The sequence below is a fragment of the Cimex lectularius genome, unplaced genomic scaffold (genome assembly GCF_000648675.2).
Source record: "Cimex lectularius strain Harlan isolate CLEC.00 unplaced genomic scaffold, Clec_2.1 scaffold271, whole genome shotgun sequence".
NCBI classification, from domain to species: Eukaryota; Metazoa; Arthropoda; class Insecta; order Hemiptera; family Cimicidae; genus Cimex; species Cimex lectularius.
This window is the reverse complement of record NW_019394181.1, coordinates 343,432-368,411: the sequence shown is the minus strand read 5'-3', so window position 1 is coordinate 368,411 and position 24,980 is coordinate 343,432. Positions and strand designations below refer to the sequence as shown.

General features: G+C 35.6%; 1 protein-coding gene across 5 annotated transcripts in view; it reads right to left on the bottom strand.

Moving 5' to 3' along the window:
* LOC106669601 (POU domain, class 6, transcription factor 2-like) overlaps nt 1-24,980 on the bottom strand; it is a 220,692-nt gene that overhangs the window by 174,610 nt on the left and 21,102 nt on the right. For all 5 annotated transcript variants that reach the window (XM_014399192.2, XM_014399206.2, XM_014399184.2 and 2 more), the window contains exon 2: nt 4,416-4,537. In XM_014399192.2, coding sequence (XP_014254678.1) covers nt 4,416-4,523 — 108 coding nt within the window. In that variant the 5' untranslated portion in view covers nt 4,524-4,537. The remainder of the gene's footprint in view (nt 1-4,415; nt 4,538-24,980) is intronic.

Sequence of the window (24,980 nt, the reverse complement as noted above, 5' to 3'; positions counted from 1 at the left end):
CACACCAATAGGTTGAGGCTCGAAAGTACAATTTATAATATTGTCTTATTTAATGCTTTCCTTTTTGTTGGATATGGATGGAATTCAAATTTAATAATAAAATATACAAACAAATAAAATCTATGGGTGGTTGTTTTTGGCATCTTACAATTTAACACAAAGGAAACCGAAACAAACAACAAGCCTTCAAGGAACTTTAGTTTTGCTTCTACCAGTCGCCACGCGCAGCATTGCGGAAAAACTAACGTTTAACATGCTAAGAAAAGAAGGAAGCGTTCACGATCTTACTGGACATTTGTCTATTCGAGTTAACACCAGTTAACTGTTGGGGCAGCAAGAAGAGTAGAAAGATACATAGAAATACAGGGTGAAAGTAAGAGAAAGAGTAAGAGAAGATATTGATAGATAGATGGCAGATATAGATAGGTAAAAGAATTGATAGATGATACAATGACACAAGATGATATAGAGGGAGTAAGATAAAAATAAATTAAACAAACAGTCGTCAATACTGAGGCATGCAGGAAAGGTTGCCCGATGTGCCCTTCTTGAGGGGAGCAATTCGTAGGCTCCATATATACCGCGTCGGAATGACACCCGTCATGAGAATTGTGCTTGAACATGTCAGCGTGTACAAGGGTCCTCCGTTCCGATTCTTGGAGGAAGCAGGGTTGTTTTATTGTATTCAGTAATGATAAATTGCCCCTAGCGTTTGTTGAGAGAGAATGTTTTTAGTAGCGTGAATTTCTATTAGGTTATTTATAACTCCACCACCTTAACTTAGTGAATGGTATGCAGATAGGAAAGAATGTATTTGAGAGTGAGTGTGAATGTTTCGGATCTAAGAACTGCATGCGTTTCTTGCTGAATTGACCTAGTTAACAGCACCTAGAGAGCCCAAACTCAGTGGCTGGTCGGATAAAATCTATATAACTTTTATCCTACAAAGCCACTGCATCTTGCAAAATATTAATCCTACTATAATTTGTTAAGTCGTAAAATTCATCTTCTAACTGCTTTTGTATGTTGGTTGCTTGAAGTTAGAAATTTTTTTTAAATCTAAAATTTTCTAGCATTGTATAACTTTTTTTTAATCTAAATTTTTCTGGCATTGTATAAATTCATTTTATTTATTTAAATAGAGAAAGAAAGAAAGAGAGAGAGAGAGAGAGAGAGAGAGATAGAGACAGAGAGAGCGACAGAGAGAGAGAGAGAGAGAGAGAGAGAGAGAGAGAGAGAGGGAGAGGGAGAGGGAGAGAGAGAGTGAGAGAGGGAGAGAGAGAGTGAGAGAGAGGGAGGGAGGGAGAGAGAGAGAGAAGGCACAATAATAATCTAATCAAAATATTCGCCCTTTTGTATTACCTGAATTTACATCCACGAGCCAAATTTTAGGAAAAAACAAGTAAGTTGTTGTTCGACATTTTATTGTAAATAAATGTAAGTCATGCGGTAGTGACTCGCAAATTTAATAATTTATTTCAAACAATAATTATCAAGAATAAACAAAAAGAAGAAAAGATAACACTGGTTTTTAACAAAGACTGGGAATTATATTTTGTGTTTGAAGGCAACGTCGGAAAAATGTCTGATCCTGGATAAGCATTGCTATTTAAAAATACGTTTGACATAACGGAAACAATGCAAAAGTCAGCAATTTTATTTTGTTTTCTTTTAAATAAATATGTAAATTAGCGCTGGCACAGGAACGGCATTTGCACGTGAACTCTTTCCTCCACCATCAGTTACAGAATTTTTCAACAAATTATCATAACGGATTGAGAATAAAGTCACAAAGTGGACCAAGGACCGCGGCCGAGTATTAGAGGAAATCGAACTCAATTTACATAGAGAAGTAACAAGGGACTTAGACACTAAGTTGAACTGCACACAAAGTAACCGCTAAGTAGAAACACTATCTGTCTGTTCAAGGGATAGTGTTCTGTAAGAGCATTAAGTGAACAAACCGGTTCATAATAACGTGCCTATACTTGCCACGAATTATATAGGCTTAAATGTGAATAATGTTATTATTATATAATTGTCTCTTGGGTAAAGGAGAAACCATTCTCGAAAATTCTGCCTGATCGAGAAACTTGACGGCCATGCATTTTCCTTTCATTTCAAACCTTTTGAAAACGATTATCAATATAATTTCTCCCGTAATCTGACAAACATATTCAAGAAAAGATGTATTGTTGTTCTTTTAAAGTACAATGTGGATTATCTACTTCTGATTTATCATTAACTACTCAGGATCAGATTGCGTCCATTTCCCTTGCTATTCTACAGGCTTTCATTATTATTATTTACACCTATCAAGTTGTCACAAAACGTAATCTGGTAATTATCAATCTTAATCTGATTTTCGGATGTGTCAAGGTTTTTGTTGAGCTTCTGGCAGCCGAGAGAGAGTTTGGAGAAGAACACAAGAGTAACATATCCGCGCAACATTATCATTCCGGAGAAGCGATGGAGGTTGGTGATGTTTTGCTTTGGGCAGTCATTTCGCACAAACTTAACTACATCGAGGGTTCCCTAAAGCTGCGCGATATATTGAAGATATGTTATCAAAACAATTTATAATTAAGAAGGGGCATTTTATGTTCAATTATCGTTAGTAACATTTTATTTCAATGTAGATTAAGATTTATTGTTATCGTAAAGTACACAAGATTTGGCTATTAATTCAATAATTAGTATGTGATTTTACAATTAAATAAATACGATTAATAAATGTAACAATATAAACATAATAGGTTTAACTTAAGACGATTTAACTCGGCCAATTTTTTAGGGCATAATCTCGTAATTTTTGATAGAGATTAGGTAATAAACTCACACACACACAAGTTAATTTCTAGTCTGATATGAAATAATAACTATAACCCTATTATAGCAATCAAAAATATGTAAAATATTAACCATTTACCTGATCAATGAAAAATTAATATTAAAATATCACTAGTTTTCGTGGTCCGCTTGACCAATTAATATCTTTCAATTAAGTAAGGTTTTTAGTTGAGAAAAAAAAAGTCAGTGTCACGAGCGGGATTCGAACCCACGATGTTCGGCTAGATACGCCCCTGCTCTGCCACTTGAACTTTCGTGACCTCGAGCCATTATTTATTTTCTTTTTTTTATAAGATCAATATTTTTGATTTTTCCCTCCTTTTTGCCATTTTTCAAAAGGTGGGGTGGAGATAGTAAGTTAGTCTCCGATTTTTATTTGTTTTCAAATGTATTAACTTGGTTCCTTTCCTTTATCCAAAATCATAGTTGCAGAGGGGATATTATACACAACTTGCTATTGGTTGTGGAAATGGAAATGTCCCACTAGGTTTGTGTTTTCAGGTTATTTTGGGAAATATTAATAACTGATATCTTTATTCCTTTTTAATTTAGGAAAGTTCAACGTGCTCATTAAGTTCACTAATTTCGTGGTCCGCTTGACCAATTAATATATTACAATTATTTGAGGTTTTTAGTTGAGATAAAAAAGTCAATGGCACGAGCGGGATTCGAACTCACGATCTTCGGCTAGATACGCCGCTGCTCTACCACTTGATCTATCGTGACCTCGATCCACTCGGACACTAACTTCCCATCTCAACCCCACCTTTTGAATTTTCTTTCGTTTTTGCCATTTTTCAAAAATCAAATAGATTACACGACATTTGAAAAATGGCAAAAAAGGAGGGAAAATTCAAAAGGTGGGGTTCAGATGGGAAGTCAGTGTTGGAGTGGATCGAGGTCGCGATAGCTCAATTGGTAGAGCAGCGGCGTATCTAGCCGAAGATCGTGAGTTCGAATCCCGCTCTGCCCCTGACTATTTCATCTCAACTAAAAACCTTAATTAATTGAAAGATTAACAATATCGTTGGTAAAGGATTTTGGATTTGTTGTTTTATTGCAATTATTGTCATGAGATTGAACGAAGTTAGGTCGTTTTTAACTTTAGCGATTTTCGTTGGTTTTACGTAAAGTCTGTTAATAATGATAATCACCTAAAGGCATTACTTATTTTCATAAATAAGTTAATCATAAGGTTGATGTTAAAAAAATTAACGATGTAGGGGGGAAAAAGTCAGGAAGTAAAGGGTCCATTTTAAATACAGAGTTCATATAGTTAATGGGCTAATTAAGAAACGTGGTTGTATGGTTTATGGTTCGAAGAGAAATGTTTACAAAAATTAAGTTTTACAAGCCTTCAGTGGTTATTTATCTAGTCTATAAAGCTATTAGTGTTGTTGGCACCTGTTTATCTGCCTGGGGGGTGAAAACAGCCCCCCTGGGAGTACAACTTTCCTTTAACGGCCGCCCCTGGAAATTGTTTGCCACTCAACATTAAATAAATTAAGGTCCAAACAGGGTTGATAAATCGACGCGGGTTGGGGTGAGATCGAATTAAAAATCACCTGGTTGATGTCGGTTAACCGCTCGTCCTCCCGCTTCACGACGGCACCCTGGTGTAACGCTGCTGCGGCTAACATCCCCTCACCGGCCTCAGATTCTCCTTCGGCCATCACTCCATTACAGTCTGGAACAAAGAAAACACAATCAGGAATCTATCAAGACAAGCATATCGTAAACAATACGATCGAACCGGATGTTGTGCTTTTTCCAAGCAGTAATGGTAGACTATGTTTTTACTTTAAGAAAATTCTGAATTTATTGGTATATGATTATTCGGAGATCGTGAGATGCGGTCTCATGTGACGTAGGTTTTAGAAAAACATTTTCTTTATCGTGCCAACGTTTCGGCTTTTATTGGGATCATCTTCAGGGCTCAAAGTTTGTTTTTCATGTAGATGTGTCATTCTTGTCTGTCCTGTTGAGAGTGCCCAGCATGAGACCGATGAAAAGAACTCCTTGTTAGGTGTGAGGTGGTAGAGGGGCTGTGTGTGGTGTGCGGTAGAGGTGGTGTCAGGTGTTAAGTGGTGGAGGTTAGTTTGCTGCAAGACCCAATAAAGGCGGGGTGGATGGATGTCTTGGAGGCTGTGCCAGGCCTTTCTTATCTACTAAAGAGTTTGAGTGAGTGTGTGAGTGAGTGAGTGAGTGAGTGAGAGAGAGAGAGAGAGAGAGAGAGAGAGAGAGAGAGAGAGAGAAAATGAATGAGAGTTAGAGAGTGAACGAGAAAGATAAAAAGAAAGAGAGAGACAGATTTCGGCTTTCCATTCAAATAAACTTAATTTTCTCGTTAAAGAACAATAATTTTGAAACATTATAATTTTAATACTTGGCCACCTTCTGGATGGATTTAATTTCCTTTTCCTCGATTTTGAACTGGCAAAAAAAATTTACCAATAATTGTAATAATAGGGTAATGTGGGAGAAGATAGAATGTGATGTACAGAACCTACCGAGCTTTATCTATTTTCGTTGAAACAGGATATCGATCTAATTAAAAACCTCTTTTTTTATTATTTACTCCTCATAATTTCGTCCTTGAGCGATCCGGCCCGTAATTGTGCAACACGTTCGTATTAGTTTCAAAAGAGGCCTCATTAATAGCTGCAAGCAGCAAATCCGACGTTACGCCAAGAAATTAGTTCTCGTAATTGTTAACTTTTTTGTACCAGCGAGGGTGGGAGGTGATTAATAACGCAATTTTACAATCTGCTGTTTTCCTTGCATTGTTATTCATCTCTGGAACAAAACTCGGCCCGAGCTAATTAATAACATTGCAAGGACGAACGTCGGGATCCATATGGATATCTCATTTTAAAGGAAGGATAAAACTTTAAAATAATTAGTTAAGGAAATAAGGAACATACCAGTAAATTAACTAAAATCTTTCAATTCCCTGTATAGATAAAATGAAACCACATGGTACAAGAAGGGAGGGATGGAGAGAGGAAGAGGGGGGAAGTGAGAGGGTGCGGGTGACGGTGAGGGAGAGGGAGTGGGTGAGGGTGAGGGAGAGGGATAGGGAGAGAGTGAGAGGGTGAGGGAGGGAGAGCGAGAGAGNAGAGAGAGAGAGAGAGAGAGAGAGAGAGAGAGAGAGAGAGAGTGAGAGGAAGAGAGGGTGATAGGGAGGGAGGGAGATAGGGAGATAGGGAGAGAGGGAGAGAGAGAAAGAGACTAAGAGTGAGTTGGATGGATAGAGAGATAAATAAAACAGATAAATATGAACGTACTTCAACTGTTTTAAAATAATATAATTGAGTAAAATAAGCTAGAAGTTATTCCAGGTTCTTCTAGGAAACCTTAAATGTTTCACGCTGATATATATTATTCATTTATAAACATTAATTGGAAAAGCTGTTACAATGTATAAAACGATTCTAATCTGGAAAAGGTTGGTGTGCAGGCCGCGGAATAATACAAGCTGACGTGCGTGGCCGCAATTTCCTAACTTCTTCGGGCAGAAGTTCTTCGCAAAATCCTACAGCGCTGTTGAATATCGCGTAATTATTTAAGATCCTCTCTTGTCCTCAAAACTTCAAATTTTGTACAGGTAGGCTAGAGGAATATTAGGGTTTTTTTATATACGATAAACTGGCAAAAAGCTAACATTGAATTTAAAAACTCAGTTAACAGAATATATTATATTCATCAAGTTCGATGTGTTTATGAACATAAAAGAAATGATCAATGTTGACCATAATTTTTTAATTTGCAGACCAACTTGTTCAATATAAAACTGGTTTAGACAGATATTTTTCTTTAGATCTTATTAATTCAACCAACCAGTCTTAACTAATTAGTGTAAATTCTTCATATAAAAAAATAATAGTATTAGAAAAAACGGTTTATAACAAAAGACTTGGGTTTTTCCCCACTCGACCCTGAGACTAATAAAGTCAAAGAAATAATGCTTTAATTATTATTTGGAGATCGTGAGATGCGGTTTAGTGTGACGTAGGTTTTTGAAAAACAATTTCCTTATCGTGCCAACGTTTCGATTACTGAGATCATCTTCAGCTTCAGGGCCTGGGATTTATAAACATGGTTTACATTGTACAAATACATATAGGAGATGAGAAAAAAGGAATTTATACAATGCTAGAAATTTTAGATTCAATCAAAGTATTTTACAAACAAAAAGTGTTTGTTTCCTGCGTATATGTGTGGATTTTGGAAGAGTGGGGATAGAAGACATTTTTGTGTGAGTAGTCGGCGTCTTTGAGGTGAAAGGAGCCGACAATGGGAAACAATGAGTAATGGTTCGGCCTGATTAGAGCATATTAGATTATTAGCATAATATCATTAATCATATATCATCATCACATCACACAGAACATATAACATATAAAACAATCATTACATGCCACACATCGAACATTTCTACCTAGCCTATTTCTTCATCAGTAAGGTTTTCCTTTTTCCCTAATTATCCCCGTCTATATAATCCATAAAGGACCATTCCCACTTTAGTATAAATGATGAATAATGGAGTGAGTGTGTTGTTCAATCCTTTTTTAAAAAGTTAGTTCCTACTCACAGTAAGTTGTTTTGCATCGATCCGGATTTCGAGCCCTTTAGCTCATCATCAGGTTGAAGGAGTTCTACAACCTGATAAGGTTGAAGGAGTTCTACAACCTGATAATGAGCTAAAGGGCTCGAAATCCGGATCGTTGCAAAACAATTTACTGTGAGTAGGAACTATCTTTATAAAAAAGGAAAAAAAAGATTCCCACTTTTTCCCATTGTCGGCTACTTTCACCTCAAAGAAGCCGACTCCTCTTATAAAAATGTCTTTCTATCCCGACTTCCTTCCCCACCCCTCCAAACTCCAATGTATATAGACATAAAACATCAATATCTCAATGGTACACAACAGACAAGAATGACACATCAACACAAAAAACAAACACTTTGAGTGAGTACAAATACTTTGATTGAATATAAAATTTCTAGCATTGTATAAATTCATTTCTTTAAACATCCCACATGTATTTGTAAAACTTAAACAATGTTTGTAAATCCCAGGCCCTCATGATCATCTCAATATAGATCGAAACGTTGGCATGATAAAGAAAATGTTTTTCTAAAACCTACGTCACACCAGTCGCATCTCACGATCTCCAAATAATCATTACCTAACGGTCACTAAACACCACACATTAATTAATTATGTTTAGCTGTAAACAAGTCCATTGGAATGAATAGCTTCTCAATTTTAGCCAACATTAACACAACTACAAATTTGCGCTTTTTTTTATTATCATTTTTTTTCCCTGTAATATTGATATCGAGCCATACTGAAAGTGGCAGATGAAGTGGACATAATTAAATTATTCAAAGGTAGACTGTTAAATATAAAGCAGACAAGTTTAATCTATTACGGTTATTATATACATTTCTGAGCGTAAATGTAAACCTAATTATTTACAACGAACTTTTTTTTTGTATAAGATTTGAGAGGGGCTGTTTAGTCGAACTACTTCCCAAAAATGAAGCAATACTGGAAATGCCAGTTTGAACAGCGGCATTATCAAAGAATGCCGCCAGGATATAGGAACACAGGTGCTACATAAAATCGTCGTGGGAAATAAACACTTCACATTCCTTTGACGGTGCGATATTAAATCGTATGCTTGAACGTGACAACTCATAAAATTGTCTATAGGCCACACGAACTCCCTAACTTTTTCCATAATTTCTAAATTTTCCATTGTGATTTTCAGTTGAGTTTACTGGGTAATTATTTCTCTCTCAGTCTCTCTCTCTCACTCTCTCTCTCTCTCTCTCTCTCTCTCTCTCACTCTCGTTACTGTATTACAAATAGGCATTAATATTTGATATAAAAAATTTAATATTTTAATAATTTAATATGTTAATTTATTATTATTTGTTTATTTCACATTATATACTTTTACATTAACTTATAGAACGTTACTAATCATATGATTAGTATTTTATTTCATTTTTAAATTGTAAAATTATGTTCCAATTCTAGAAGGTTCCTAATCTATTGTTATAGTTCTTAAGAATCTTAAGAATTATCTAATTTTTATATGTTATTTATGTAAGCAGCAAGTGTTCTTGTGGGAGTTCATTCAATGTTCATGTATAGCATAATTAACTTTTTACAATTTCCTGGCTAATTGAATTAATAAAAATTTTTGACGACCATCATGTTTCTAACGATCCTGACAAGAGTGAAGAAAGGACTGTTATTCCAGATTGCATATTTCATGGAGTCGAAAGACCTTGCCCTTGCATCGGCTACACATTGACCGGCTATTACGCTTTGAAAAAATTCCAATTAACTTTCTGATACCCGGCCGCTCCGTCGTCCTAACAAAGTTTGTATAATTATTATGGAAATCACGAGCTAATAAACTTTCCATCGTAATTAATAAGTTATTAAATTGCTTCGGAAGAGGGCCCGGAGGGGTGAAGGCCTTTCATGCTCCTCTTAATATGTCTTCAATTATTTTTTCTCCCTTTTGGTTATCGGTGATCAAATTTGTTTTTCCCCGTCACGACAACAACCAAAAGGACGGGCCGGTAATCAAATCATTTCCGACAACTGGCCCCTTTTCCAATCGCCTCTTTCCATTTTACTACATCCCTGTAAATACTCGACATATTAATTGCACGGTGCTTGAAAGCTGGGCAAATTTTTTTCCAACGTGTTTTGTAATTAATGTAATTTAAAGTAAAATAAATCCTGTTCTATAGAAGACCTTTACCTTCAACTATTTATTGGATGTTATTGTAACTATTTACCAACCATTTTGTACAATTCTGATTATTATACCAAATGTCAAACAATTTACGTAGAACGACCAAATTTATATCATGCATAATGAGAATACCTTTTTAAAAAATCAATATGATTGATTGAAAACTTCTAGAGGATATAACTGTCAAATGACATATCTTTGTTTTATTATTTAAAGGTATAATTCACACAGTTTCATATTTTGATATATAGAATTGCGGATGTACTTTGGGACAGTTATTTTCTTATTTGCAAAGAAAACATGCTTAAAATTTACCATAGCGGCTTACAATCTGCTAAAACGAGAGTTCCTGTTTACTCATTCCTTCCAATTGTCGCAAGACAAAAGGGATCAGAGACAATGCCCATAACACGTTAGTGTCACCGGAGAGTACAATGGTCTGGTAAAGATGCCAATGATTAATCTGCCATTTATACTGGAGGAACAACTAGAGTCAACGAGGTTTTTCAGGCATCGGCGCCTTAATAAAGTCCCTCGGGGCCCCCTTCTAAATCGATTTCTACCCCTAAGAACTCTGTGTTTACTTCATTATTTTAATAATTTCTTCCGTATGATATTCAATATAAGGACATCATTTTGGATACTTTAGAGAATGAATTTCAAGTTGACTCTTTTTACGCCGACATATCTATATATCCTCCTAAGTATCCTTTCACCAAGTCAATCATGGAATTTTACTGAGAAAATTCGAAGCTTTGGGGTGGGAAACCCTCTTCTCAGCTGTTTGACTTCTTATTTCAGTTCAAGAGGGCAAAAATTCCTTTGCAGATTGGTTTTCCGCTAATGATCTTTTCCATAACCTACGTACATGCAAATCGGTCATTTTTCCAAGTTACATTACAATCCTTTTGCCATCAACGTCATCAACAATACCAACATTGAGTGTGTTAATGATATGGATGACTTAAGAGTCACATTTAACTCGGACTGCAAATTTAATTCTCATATCGATATGATTATAAAAAAAGCAAACTGTTACATTCGATTTTAGATCTTATTTCAATGCTTAGTTCAATCGCATTTGGAATATGGGGTATGGGCGCCCTCTAACAAAGGAGACGTCAGACGTCTGGGAAGGATTCAGAATCGACCTCTAAATTAATTTCATCCAGGAGTACTGGTCATGAATTTTTCCCTTAGCACAAACTTAAAGCTGGACTCACTCAAGCTTTCAAGGAAAATTAGCTTGCTATCCTTCGATTTGAAGGCGCTCAACAATTCGATCGACCGAATATCCTCTTCATGTTACAGTTAACGTGTGACCACCCTCGCTTAGAGGCAGAAGGCACTACAAGAAATCCTGAACGTATTAGATTCAAAATGTACAGACAGTTACTATTAAACACAAATCTTTTATTATTATTATAATTCGGAGATCGAGAGATGCGGTCTTGTTTGACGTAGGTTTTAGAAAAACATTTTTTTTATACTACCAAGTGTTTACACGAAAAACAAACACTTTGAGCCCTGAAGATGATCCCAATAAAGATCGAAACGTTGGCACGATAAAGAAAATATTTTTCTTAAACCTACGTCACACCAGACCGCATCTCATCAACTCCGAATAATCATTGGCTAACGGTCACTAAACACCACACATTTTTATTATAAAACCTGTTGTTAAGCAGGGTTCGCAACAGCAGAGGTCATATAATCCCTCAGCATGCCGGTGTTTTTGAAAAAAATGACATTGTAAGTATGTCGGTTTCGAATGCAGGGGCGCTGGATTCGAACCCGGGACCTTTACCTTACTGTGATGAGAACCTTTTATTATTGCTATAAAACTTTTGATTTAAAATTATTACAGCACTAATGAAAAATGAATTAAACCGTAATTATAAAATGCCCGACACCAAATTTAAACAAAATGATTTTCTATGTGATTAAAATTATAAAACTAATAGAACTATAAAATAAATTGAGATTAATAATTAAAGAAATTCCTTGTTTAATAAATAATCAAAATGATAACAACACATGATGATGTTAGTCAATGATTATTCGGAGATCGTGGGATGCGGTCTGGTGTGACGAAGGTTTTAATAAAACATTTTTTTTTTATCGTTCCAACGTTTCGATCTTTATTAAGATCATCTTCAGGGTTCAAAGTGTTTGTTGATATTGCCCCTATACACGACACTCAAAAATTCCACATCTACACGAAAAAAACACTGAGCCCTGAAGATGATCTCAATAAAGATCGAAACGTTGGCACGTTAAAGAAAATATTTTTCTTAAACCTACGTCACACCAGACCGCATCTCACGATCTCCGAATAATCACGGTCACTAATCACCAAACATATAAGGATAAACTAAATCGAGGAAAACAACAATTTGAAAATCACGCAAATATTTACCGCCGTCTTCCAATCCAGTTCGTAGTCCCCGATAGACCTGAAGGGTCTAGCCAGGCACACCTTATCATAGCTTCTCCTACTAACTTACCCTTTGTTGTGGCCACATATTTTCCTACATTTTCCGCAACCCGTGACAAGCGAACCTCAGTACACCCTGAAGAATGGGCCACTTTTCCACATATACTTTCACCGGACCTCTTATTGGCTTGATAGTACTGGGTCTACAATTGCTCGCCTTTTGAATGACAATACTTCATTGACTAACGCCACGACTGCCTCAGCGCGCTCATCAGGAAATGTAAATCGGTATTCTGCTACTAGCTTATGATATAATTTTGTCTTTTATATTTATTTATATTTATAAATAATTTATGTTTTTGACTGGCCTGGTCGCCCATACGTTTCAGCTTTAAGGAATAAAATTAAACTAAAATAAAATATGTATCTTCAACCTTATTTATCTAAGATGCTTACTTTTTCAATTAAACTTAAAAAAAATAATGGCAACTATTTTCATTCACTAATTTGTATTATATAATGTCTTGTGTAATGCATTAAACATTTAATTTTTTTTTAATCTTGTTGACCAGCGAGAAGGCGAATTGAAATGTCAAGGGAACACTATAAAACTCCATCGACATAAACTGAGCTAAAGAAAAATAAAATAAAACAAACATTAGATTAATAACTTAACTTTTAATTGTTTTATCAGCTTATTCTTAATTATATAAATACTCCATTAATTATACACAATTTTTTCGAAATGAAAAATATGTGTCACAGGCGGAATTCGAAGCCGCGACTTCTATACAAAGCCCCGATTTGCTTACAATTGGAATAAAACGGGGAGTCGATATAATATGTTTGTTTCATGGGCGATCAAGTCACTGTAGCTCAAGTGGCAGAGAAGCGGCGTATTTAGCCGAAAGTCGTGGGTTCGAACCCCGCCTGTGACACAAATTATTCATTTCGTAAAAATTGTGTATATTGAGACATTAGATTATTTCGTAAGATATACATATTCAAATGTTATCCATTCTGGCCCGATGACAAATCGATAAGAATAGTTACAAGTTACGTGCCTAGTTAATTATCTTTAAAATAACCACTTAGCAAGCTTCTAAGCCGATTCTTGATTTATTCAGTAATGACACTGAGTTAACACGAATAGGTCACTCCCTAATCGATAATATATTAAAAGTGGCCGGAAACCTTTAAAAGATAAATGAGACCATATAATGACAGGGAGGAAAATGACTCAAAGGGTAATTTTTATTGCATTTCAAAGTATTTCTATTATAATAAAGGATCAAAACTACTGACTGAGAACACAAAACAACAATTCACCAAGTTAACAGCAGATGTCATACAACCCCGGGATACCGGCGTTTTTTGAAAAGAAAAGTTGTAAGTATGTCAGGGCCGGTTAATTCGAACCCGGGACTTTATACTGTTGAGTAACGTGTCAACGTCTAAATCAAGCGCCCCACAAAATTATTTATCCATGATATCTGGATCCCCAAAGTATCGTTGTTTGGAACGCCATAATCCACGAGGACACTGAAAAATATTTAAAAACGCTTACTGCAACTGCGGGCCACTGAAAAAATCGAAAATTTAGAGAACTTAAGTTCGGTTTGATAGTTTTCCCCGCAATTCTTACGAATTCCTTATTGATCCGTTGAAAGATGTTTTCCAATAAACTGTAACCATTTGTTTCATATGCATGACTATGACATAAATTGCGACATCGACTATGCCCTGCAAATCAATCAGGAATGTTAAAAAAAAATGATCATACTGAGGTTTTCTGTAAATTTTTTGAAAGGAATATACTTTTATTACTTTTTCCCTTAATGATTTGTCCAATTCTTCCATTTACTGGAATGTTTATTAGGAGTTAATGCTTCATTTAGTTCCTCTTCTTTCGATCCAATCTTGCCGAATAATAAACTCGTGTAAAAATCATTTCAATCATATTTCAAATACCGAGAAAGAGATAATGAGATATCTCTGAGATCCATCGGCACCGGCTCGTCACGCCAGCCCCAATTATCGTGAATTAATTCCTGAGAATCATGAAGGAAGTAGAGTACAGTAGAGAGGGAGAAAGTGTGTGTGTGTGAGAGAGAGAGAGAGAGAGAGAGAGAGAGAGAGAGAGAGAGCGAGGGAGGGAGTGAGTGAGTGAGAGAGAGAGAGAGAGAGAGAGAGAGAGAGAAAGAGCGAGAGAGGGAGAGTGAGAGTGAGAGAGAAGAAACGGTAATTCGAAATTAAATTCGATAAGTTTATAGAATTTTAAGCGATACTCGATGGTGATTAAGCAGTTCGAGTAGAATTGTACATTATTATCATCGTTGTTAGCATTCAAATGCATCAAGAAATCAGAAAAAGAATTACAATACAGTTGTAAAAATAGGTGTCCAAGCCAAAAACCAAATACGGAACTAACGTGTAGGAATGTGTGGTGATTAGTGACCGTTAATCGACATTTATTTAGAAATCGTGAGATGCGGTCTGGTGTGATGTAGGTTTCAGAAAAACATTTTCCTTGTCGTGCCAACGTTTTGATCTTTATTGAGATCATCTTCAGGGCCTGGGATTTACAAACATTGTTTATATATTACAATTACATTTTGGATGTGGAAAAGTGAATTTATACAATGCAAAATATATATTTCTTTAATATATTCAATCATTGAATATATAAAAAAAAATATATTTTGCATTGTATAAATTCACTTTTCCACATCCAAAATGTAATTGTTATATGTAAACAATGTTTGTAAATCCCAGGCCCTGAAGATGATCTCAATAAAGATCGAAACGTTGGCACGATAAAGAAAATGTTTTTCTGAAACGTACATCACACCAGACCGCATCTCACGATTTCTGAATAAATATGGAACTAACAATATTTTTATAAATAAAGGTTTTCTTTTAAACGAAAAGATTGTCCGCAACATCTGTCAAATTTTATTGAATAAAACATTAGTTTGGCAGTTTCCAGGGGTGTATGTAACACAAAAAGGTCTGATGAAAAATATTCAAAATGGACCGCATTACTTTATTGTTCATCAAGCAAATAAACGTACTAAAAATATTTTTCTTAGTCACGAAATATAGGACGTCGACATATAATTCGTGAATGTTATGGACCTAGTAAAAAAGATTTGGCACCTTTATTCTGACAGAAATAATTTCAAGGAAATGAGCCAGGTTTCATTATAATTAATCGTCCTTCAATAGCCATTTGATTCTTAAAACTATAACGTTTTATGTCCTCATCATTTTTTAAGTTTTAAGTTTAAGGTTTTAAGTAACCACAGTTATAACATACAGGTTAAAACATATTATATAAGGTATATAATAAATTATACACAATGAAAAAGTAGTACCTTAGTTAGTCATACATTAAAATTAACCACTCATCGGATTCAATTTATTAATTTCCTTCATTTTTATTATAAGCAAAAGACAATCAAAATCATTAAATTGCACTATGCAAGTAGTAAACGCATATGAGCAATCGTGGCACAATTTGGAAGTCGTTAGACCATTAAAAACAAATGTAAATAATACCTCTAGTAGTAATAAATATATTTTATGTACCGTATATCAGGATCAAATTATTTTCCTTAAATACTAAAATATTAAGATATATTAATGGCTTTAAGGCACAGAAGTGTGTTGCGTGAATGGAGAGGCATTTCCTCAAATACTGAGGAATAGAGAGTATTCTGTGATACTGTTAGTGCTAACCAAATTATCATATGTCCATCTTGTTTCTGTGTATTTGAATTATTTTACCCACAATTGAGACCGAGGCACAAAGAGTCTAGTAATAAAATAAAGAAGAGAGAGAGAGAGAGAGAGAGAGAGAGAGAGAGAGTGTAAGTTTGTCGGGTTCGAATGCAGGATTCGAACACGTGTCCTTTACCTTACAGTGATGAGCGCCGTGTCAACGCCTAAACCGACGCCCCCCTCACCTAGAGTTAGTTATTTAGAAGTACCAAAATCCGTGATGAGGGACCTGTGGAACAGGCCAAAATGCAAAATTCACTTGCAAATTACCCTTATTTGATGGTTAATCGAGCTACCATCCATAAAATGATTTTTAAATTAAGGTACGGACAAATGTCTATAAATAAATATAATAACGGAAGAAAATAATTTGTATCAAATTTTAGGTCTTTCAAAGTGAATGTTTTTAAACCAAGCTCGCACGATCAAAGGTGAATTATTATGTTTATTATTATGTTTTGTATTTCACTCAGTATTTCTTTAATATTTTATTTCGAACATTTCTACCTATATAATAATTCAGCATGGCTTAAATTCAACATTCATAATTAATACGTGAAAATGATGCTCCATGAAATAAATTTCCTTTTCGAGTTATTTATAAGAATAAAAATGAAAGGATGTTACGGATTGAAGAAAAAAAATCCATGTTTGAACCCGTTCCATTCAAGTTTTTCCATTGAATAAAGTCCATGAATGAAGGCCGGGGCAAGAAACTCCCCAACCCCCTTTTACAACCCTCGTACTAGGGTAAAGAACTCTCCCTTGAGACAACCGCCTTCATCCCTCACCCTCTCCGCCAGCTAACGCCGTTTCAACCCTCACGGCCTTTTACCTTTCCCTTTCCCTTTTCCCACTTTGTTTTTAGACGACGATGCGAACACAGCTACCCGGCCTTAATTCCATTTTTAGAATTAATGCGATAAACAAAACAGGAGGGTCTCGGGCGGCGATAGGGTTATAAAAATAATCTGTGATCATAAACGATAAGGTGGAGTTCTTTAACTACATTAATTTTATGTAGTAAATACCCCGTTCCGTGTATCTCGCCGAGCGTTATCTTTAAAATGTTTATAACGGCCGTTTACGGCTGATTAGACAGAGTTTGACCGTCATAGTTATTCAATTAAAACTCGATGAAAGGGGGAAATGAGATATTTATTTTGTTTAATGCGCCTTTCCAACGATATTCTTCAATTTCGCAATTCAAGGATGAATAGACTTTTTGTCAATTTTAAAAGCCAAACATACCGGATGATCAAATTTTTGGTGGCCAAAAATCCCATACCGATCATTTGGGTACAATAGCATCGGGCATGCACTTTTCTATTCTTTAATTCGGTCAAATTTTTATGTTACCATCCACCCCACACAAATCACTTCATTAAAGCAGTTTCTACAGAAGAACTAACTTTTAAGTTGATGGAATCTTCATTATTCAAACTTTAATTATAAATGAGAAAGAGCTGGAGGAAGGGATGTTGATTAAATACGTATGAATGTTTTTACGAATGTCTGTTCGCTGGGGACATTAATTTTAACATTACTTTTACATTATCTTTACTTCAATACAGAATTATTTTGTATAAATTATAAATTATTCAGTGATAAGTTAGAGATAATTTGTATGTTGTAAACAACTAAACTTAAAAATTTTTTATTGATTGATTTATTACAACAGAATTTTTAAACAGTGAGGTCGACAGTTGAGCAGCTTCCTAATAGAGTGAATAAAAGATCAAAATGGTCGACAGTAGTAGTAAACAATTTGATTTGATATAGAAATATGTAGATAATAGATGTAAGATGTTCGGGGTGTGTAATAATATACTGCGTCCTTTGAGAACCACTTTAACCCTGTTCTATACCTATAGCACACCGGTACGTCCTAGTTCATCAAGAAACATGATCAGTCAAACACGACTGTTTCGGTGGTTGAATTTCTTCTATGGTTACGTTGAACATCCCAAAACACTTCCTTGCAAGCGTGTTTTGTTAGCAGGTGTGTTGATGTCTCTTATGCTGCTACAATCTGCACAGGGGTTGGGTTATGCCATTGTATTTCATTTACCCATTCAGTGCGCAGTGGCCTGTAAATAATCCTGTTAGGATTCGAAATTTTTTCTTGCTACTTTGATGCATTGTGTTGATTCTTTCCTTACAAAACTTCCGAGAGGGTTCTTGGATTGTTTACGTCCAATAGATGAATTCTACTGTTTCCTCATTTTCATCATATAGCACTTCTTGCAAAGGCGTCCAATCTCTTGTTGCCCTTTACTCCCACATGTCCTGCGACTTAGCGGAGCGTTAAGTTAAGGAGACACATAGAGAGAAAACAATCAGAGGAGGAGAGAGAGAGTGAGAGTGAGAGTGAGAGCGAGAGAGAGAGAGAGAGAATGAGAGAGAGAAAGAGGGAGAGAGTTTGTTTGAGATTTGTAGGACACACACATTTTTACCAAAATTTCACCTAGTTTTAAAACTTTTTTGTTCGAAATTTTATATCTTAGCAAGTTTATTTATTTATGTGTTTAAACTTTAAAATTCCTCGGTTCACTCTGTTGTAAATATGTAAAAATTACAGTGCAGAAATAAATCCTTTAAAAAAGTTAAAAAAATAATACGTACAAACATTAAAAAGACAAGATAAAATGAATTAAGATTAAACATTCATTATTTTTGCAACATTAAATGAGACTGCGTGCTAATACTAAATGCATTTTGTTTATTTTTATCGATAATCCTGATATCTTTATTCTATCCCCGTCCATCCTTTTTCCTTAAGTACTGCTCTGCCAGTCTTTCCCTACCTAACTTCTCTTCAACTTTATCTCTAACGATTTATCTAAATCTCTCATTTCGTTTAAAACAGTTCATTTTTATTTTACTTCACATGATTTATTTTCGTTTAATTTAAAATCGCGAGAGAGATTAAAATCCGAGCTGCACGGGATTTCGGGCCCGAAACGCATAAAGCGGGCAACACCCTTACCCGGCGCAAATCTAAAGTCGATTTTTCCATAAGATGGTATGTATTACCCCGTGCACATCTGCCCGATGCTATGCAACGCTACCCTACTCTACGCTCGGCGATCCCGACTGTCCAGATTTTCGTCGGGTCACATCGAGTACAGTCGAAGACAAAAGAACTGGATACTCATATTTTTATTCAAACTACAGGTATTATCGTCGTTATAATAACTACAACATATTTATTTTAATATAAACCAAACTAACCGATTTATTACACCGTTTTGCTCATAAAATTTAACAAACCATTTATTGCATGGTTTTGCTAATAAAATTATACATTTTCGTCGAGTAGCGACAAATCAGGACACTCATATTTTTTGTAGTTTATTTCAAACTAAGTATATGTAATTTTGTCGTTATATTAATTACAACATTCCTATTTTAATGTAAACCAAATTAAACAAGATCAAAAATTCATAAGTTTTTATAAAAAATATTTAATTATGATGGTTAGGAAGAAAATTTATCAAAACACCGGAATAACTTTATTTAAAACAATTAAGTTTAAGAAACAATTTATTACATGGTTGTGCTCATAAAATTTAACTAACAATTTACTACACGGTTTTGCTCATAAAATTTAGCCAACAATTTATTTCAAGGTTTTGCGTGCATTAAAACAAAAGAGGCGTTGCGATTGTGATACTGATTTGTGATTCACGCTGTGTGACTTCATGTGGCATCGCATAGATGTGCACACCCTACCAAAACGTGACAAGGCGTCGGGTAGCATCGGGTAGCGTCGCATAGCGTTGCATCGGGTAAGTGTGTTCCCCGCTTAAAGCTGCGTCTGCTAATCTGCTGAACTAGTGTCTTTTGTTATTACATTATCATTTCACTTTATTTTTTTTTTTTTAATTTATTTTCTTTTGGTTATTTGTGCAAACAAGCACCGCATAACTGCTTAAGAAATGTTGATACTCTTAGCTGTACAGTTTGAGATAGCTTTGTTTGTAATACCCACTCAAGCTGGTCTACTCAATGTATTTAAATAAAAAAAAAATTTTTTGAATGTGTTGTCCATAGAATGAAGGAAAGTGTACGGAAACAGATTACCAGTCAAGTTTCAGCAGTGGGCAAACGATGTTACAAAAAAAAGATTTACTTTTTAAATTACACCGGCCCCGAGGAGAAATGAAAAAACATAAATGCGACATGAAATTCTGAGGGGTGCCGCCCTCAACTTTCCACCCTTCCACTTAATGGATTTGGCAAGGCATTAGTCATCTTCCATTCTGAGAAATAAGATACCTGAGGCTATTAAATTAAGTTACTCGGTTCCGAATTAACATCGCATTTGCATCGTAATCAGTTGTTGGGTAAACCTCGCCCGGTAATTACAAAGCTTTGAAAAAATAAATAACGCTGGTTCTAACACGAGAAAATAAACGATGTTGCCGTCCGTAGCGCAATAATATTTATCGATATCCTTTTATACAACTAAAATAATCAAGGCCCGTTATTGGATGGGGATTTATTGCCAAGCTCATTCGTATTCGATTATGTACGAAGCGTAACTCGGTGCTTCTTCCGACAGCCACATGGGAAAGACGCAGGTGAAAAGCGTAGTATAAGCTACCTCATGGCACTCACTCTTTAACAATTAATCAAACAATCTGTATGGGCACTCTCAAGACATCACATCTATTTGATTTTCAAGTCTTGAAAAGCGGCGAAAGTATACTCGTCAAAATACACATCTCAATAAGGTGGTCACTAGATTGGATGAGGAAGAAGCTCTAGTCGTAATAATTGCTGAGTTCGAACTGGCATTGTACAATAATTAGTCTCTTCCTCCGAGTATAAAGACCAATTTAAAATCATTACCAAAGCATTAGCGTTTATTATTACGATATTTAACCGACCTAACTCACAACTGGGTGGGGACAATGTCCATCGGCACTAACCCGTTCCGTATTATCGTCGAATCATTAAGAAAATCTCTCAACAATAGAAATTTTGTTCTATTTGTCAATACTGCTTCGAATTATCTTTGTAATGAAGTGTAAAATAAACTTAGCACGTACGCCTTGAGATCATTGACTTTCACCAGGAATTAAAAAAAGGACATGAGAAAACACACAGGCATGCTTGAAAAAGGTGATAAGACGATCGATGATAAAAGAAAGGCCGAGCTTTTCGTGATTATTCGTAGTAATCTATACCGTAACAATTATAATTTGAAAAGTTAGCACCCCATTCAAATCGTTGAAATAGGCTCATCTATATCATAGGAGCGTTTTTAAGAAGCCAAATTACTGTTCACTTTTAACATTCGTTCTACGCACATCAGTTATAAGTAGAGACCGGATTTTTATGCGGTTATTTTTATTTATTATTTGCCACATGGGACCGAGGAAATCAATTATCCATCCGAATCATGTAGGTTAAACTTTATAGAGCATATTTTTGCAGGTTTGATGAATATCTCACAAAATTGCATATTTGTACAGGATTGCATATTTGAAGGATTTTTATGTAAAATCGCACTTATCGCGCAAAATATTTAAAAAACTATATTGGTTTTCGGGGGAGGCATAATAAAGTTCTGTAATAAAAAGAACAAGTTGATGAAAAGTTGTTTTAAATCGAAGAAAACCGAAACAGGCCAACTTCGGGTCCCCACATTAAAACTCATAAGATAAAACTATAAATATTCCTTATGGATTCTGATTTAAAAATAGCCCAATACATATAATTTTCGTTGACGTGAATACAATTAGAAAAATAGCGAAATTTGTAAATTAATGGAGTGAGAGTCTTAAACTCAAGAGTACAACCCTGACATGAGTTGGATATTATCAATTAGAGTGCAGATGGCTCAACTTAAATAACAAAAATATTCAATTTGCAGACTCCGTACGTTACCTAGGCTTAATTTTTGATAAACACTTGAATTAGAAACTTCACCTCAACACAATAAAACAAACATGCCTTTCATCATTAAATCTATATCGTTTACTGTGTTCCATAAATTGGGGAGCTGATAGAAACAGCTCACACAAGCTTTACAAAACACTAATCCCATCCAAAATAGAATATGGCTGTATTGCCTATGGCTCTGCCAGTGAAAAGACCACAGAAATAATAAACACTGTTCAAAACGCGGCGCTGAGAATGGCGATAGGTGCTTTCCGTACCAGCCCATAAACAGCATACATGTTGACGTGGGCGAACGACCCCTAAAATTTCGGCGACGCCTGATCGACCTTTCGTTCTTTGGCAAAGTAATTTCCCATCCTCAACATCCACTTCGTTCTCTCTTTCCCAATAATCGACCCCTTTTCTAATTTTCCAAACTGGTACATCGCACGTTTTTCTTTTCCACTAAGAGTTCTAATAAACCTTCAAGACTTAAAGATCAAGATTAAAAGTACCAAGTATCCAAAAACAACAAGCATCGCCTATCCCCCCTTGTACTCTCCCTGCAGCTTTCCGTCTTTAACGAAGATAATACTCCCCCAATTTTATACCGTCAAGAATTCTCCAAATTTCGTCCCGTTACCCACTTGCCGATTTTATATATACCGACGGATCCAAATCCGATGAAGGTGTGGGATCGGCCATCATCTCTGGGTCCCGTTCATACAGTTTCTCACTTCCTTAAGAATGCTCCAACTTTTCTGCCGAGCTTGTCGCCATTCTTAAAGCCGTCACCGTTATATCTGTCTCTCATAAAACTCTCATACTTTGTTCTGACTAACTCACAACCTTAATGTCAATCAAAAATATTTTTTCTTACAATCCGAGCATCCAAGATATCCTTTACAAACTAAAAGAACTCTCCACTCAAAATGTTAAAGTTTTTTTCATGTGGATCCCAAGTCACGTTGGCATCCAAGGGAACGAAAAAGCAGATCAGTTAGCTAAAGAATCAACTTCGTGTGGAATTCCCTATACAAAAGTTCCCTACAAGGATTTCTGCACACATATCAAAAACATCATTTGGAAAGAATGGGAGCGTGAGTGGAATAGACAACACACTACAAATAAACTTTTCCAAATTAAAAAAGAAGTTAAACATTGGCAATCCTCAATTGGAACCACTAGGAAACAACAAACAGTTCTAACCAGCCTAAGGATCGGACACACCCGCCTTACCCACGGCTACCTACTCGAACATAAAAATACACCAATATGCTACACCTGCCAAACACCAGTCACAATTAAACACATCCTACTGAACTGTCGACGTTATGCTCCTCTCCGCACATCACACCACTTCCCAAACAACATATCCGAATTATTGAGTGATCAATCCCCATATTTAGACGCTGTCTTCGATTTCCTGTCAGAGGCAGGCTTAATTGGTGAAATATAAATTGTACTTCTTGAACATGTGACTCCCCCACCCTTGAAAGACTCAAAGCAAAAATGACCCAAAGGTCGTAGCCGTAAAAAAAAAAGAGTACAGATGGTATTAATTCCGAAATCTGAAGACGATTCAACGTTAGAGAGAGAGAGAGTGAGAGTACGAGATAAATAGAGAGAGAGAAAGAAAGAGAGGGAGAGAGAGGGAGGGAGAGAGAGGGAGAGAGAGAGAGAGAGAGAGAGAGAGAGAGGGANAGAGAGAGAGAGAGAGAGAGAGAGAGAGAGAGAGAGAGAGAGAGAGAAAGAGAGAGAGAGAGAGAGAAAGAGGGAGTGAGAGTGAGAGAGAGAGAGAAGAGATATAGGAGAAGAAATAGAGAAGAAGAGAGGGAGTGAGGGAGAGAGAGAGAGGGAGGGTGACAGGGAGAGAGGACGACAGGGAAAGGGAGAGAGAAAGAGAGAGAGAAACGGATATCTAGGTGAGTTGATCATTCGTCAGATTGGCGTTTCTTCCGTATCCGTCATTGTGGCGATAAAAATTATCCGCAGTCAGTTATGAATTTGCGATTTGTGAATGAACTCTAATAGAGAAAACAGTGGGAAAAGAACAGTCAAGGATGATCAGAAACGACCAAACTAGGTGTACACAAAATATAATTTACAATGCAATGAACAAGCGTTTAATGTAGAAAACTTGCAGAAACTGATGTACATTGTCCGATCATATTCGAATAGATAGGGTTGGAAATGATCAAACTGCACATAAAAAGGTCATATCCTTTTGAAATGCGATGATTAACAGTTGAAACCAGATGCGAACGTGATTAATACGCAAATCACAAAAAACGTCGCCTTCGTCTAAAATTCGCTGATGGAAAATCGGCGCTTGAAAACTTACATTTTAATAAATGATCAGTGAAGTTATAAGCGTTGTAATGGTTGGGAGCCGAGGGCTGAGAAGAGCAGTCGTCCTTCCGACCTCATTAGAGTTCATCAGATGAATTAAAGGGCTTAATGAGTTGGGACGGTTGACTCGCACTGAATTAATCCGACTCCGCTGCCTTCCTCGTATCACCGCTTCTCATCATTTACGTCCGTCAGTTTATAAAACATCAGGGTAGAGAGAGAGAAAAAAAAATAAAAAGACAGAAAGGAAATCGCTTAAATTAGGCGTAAATTGAAAATAAACAAATATACGCCGAAGGGACACTTTTGGAAATTACTAATTCAAACAACACTTGAAACTTATCAAAAGGCCTGGTCGTTTAATTAATTTATAATTTAAATCGATTAAACTAAGATAACATTCGTTTTTTAATAAATAATTAACTTCATACAAAACAATTAAGAAACATCTAACACATGTTTCTTATTAATATTTTAAATTAACTATAAAAGAAATTTTCAACTTAACATAAAATGTCTAAACTAATCAATCCAGAACTTTAGTTAAATCTAATTATTTCATTCGTCGGGTTTACTTGGAAATGAATTAAGCAGGAATGAACAACCTTTTCTCCATCCTGAAGAAAAGATCCCATATAAGTTAAAAAACAACAACTCGTACATGAATTATACATTACGCCCATAATTGCTTTTGCTTTTCCATAAACATCTAATTTCTAAAATTTAAATTGTCCAAAATAAACCTTTAAATCTGTAGGACCTTTTCCTTATAGTGTTTATAATATAGCCAGTACTTATAAACACAACTTAACGATTAGGTCATACTGTGTGCATTAATAATACCCGGTGATTGAGTGGTTAGGGCGTCCGACTAACACACC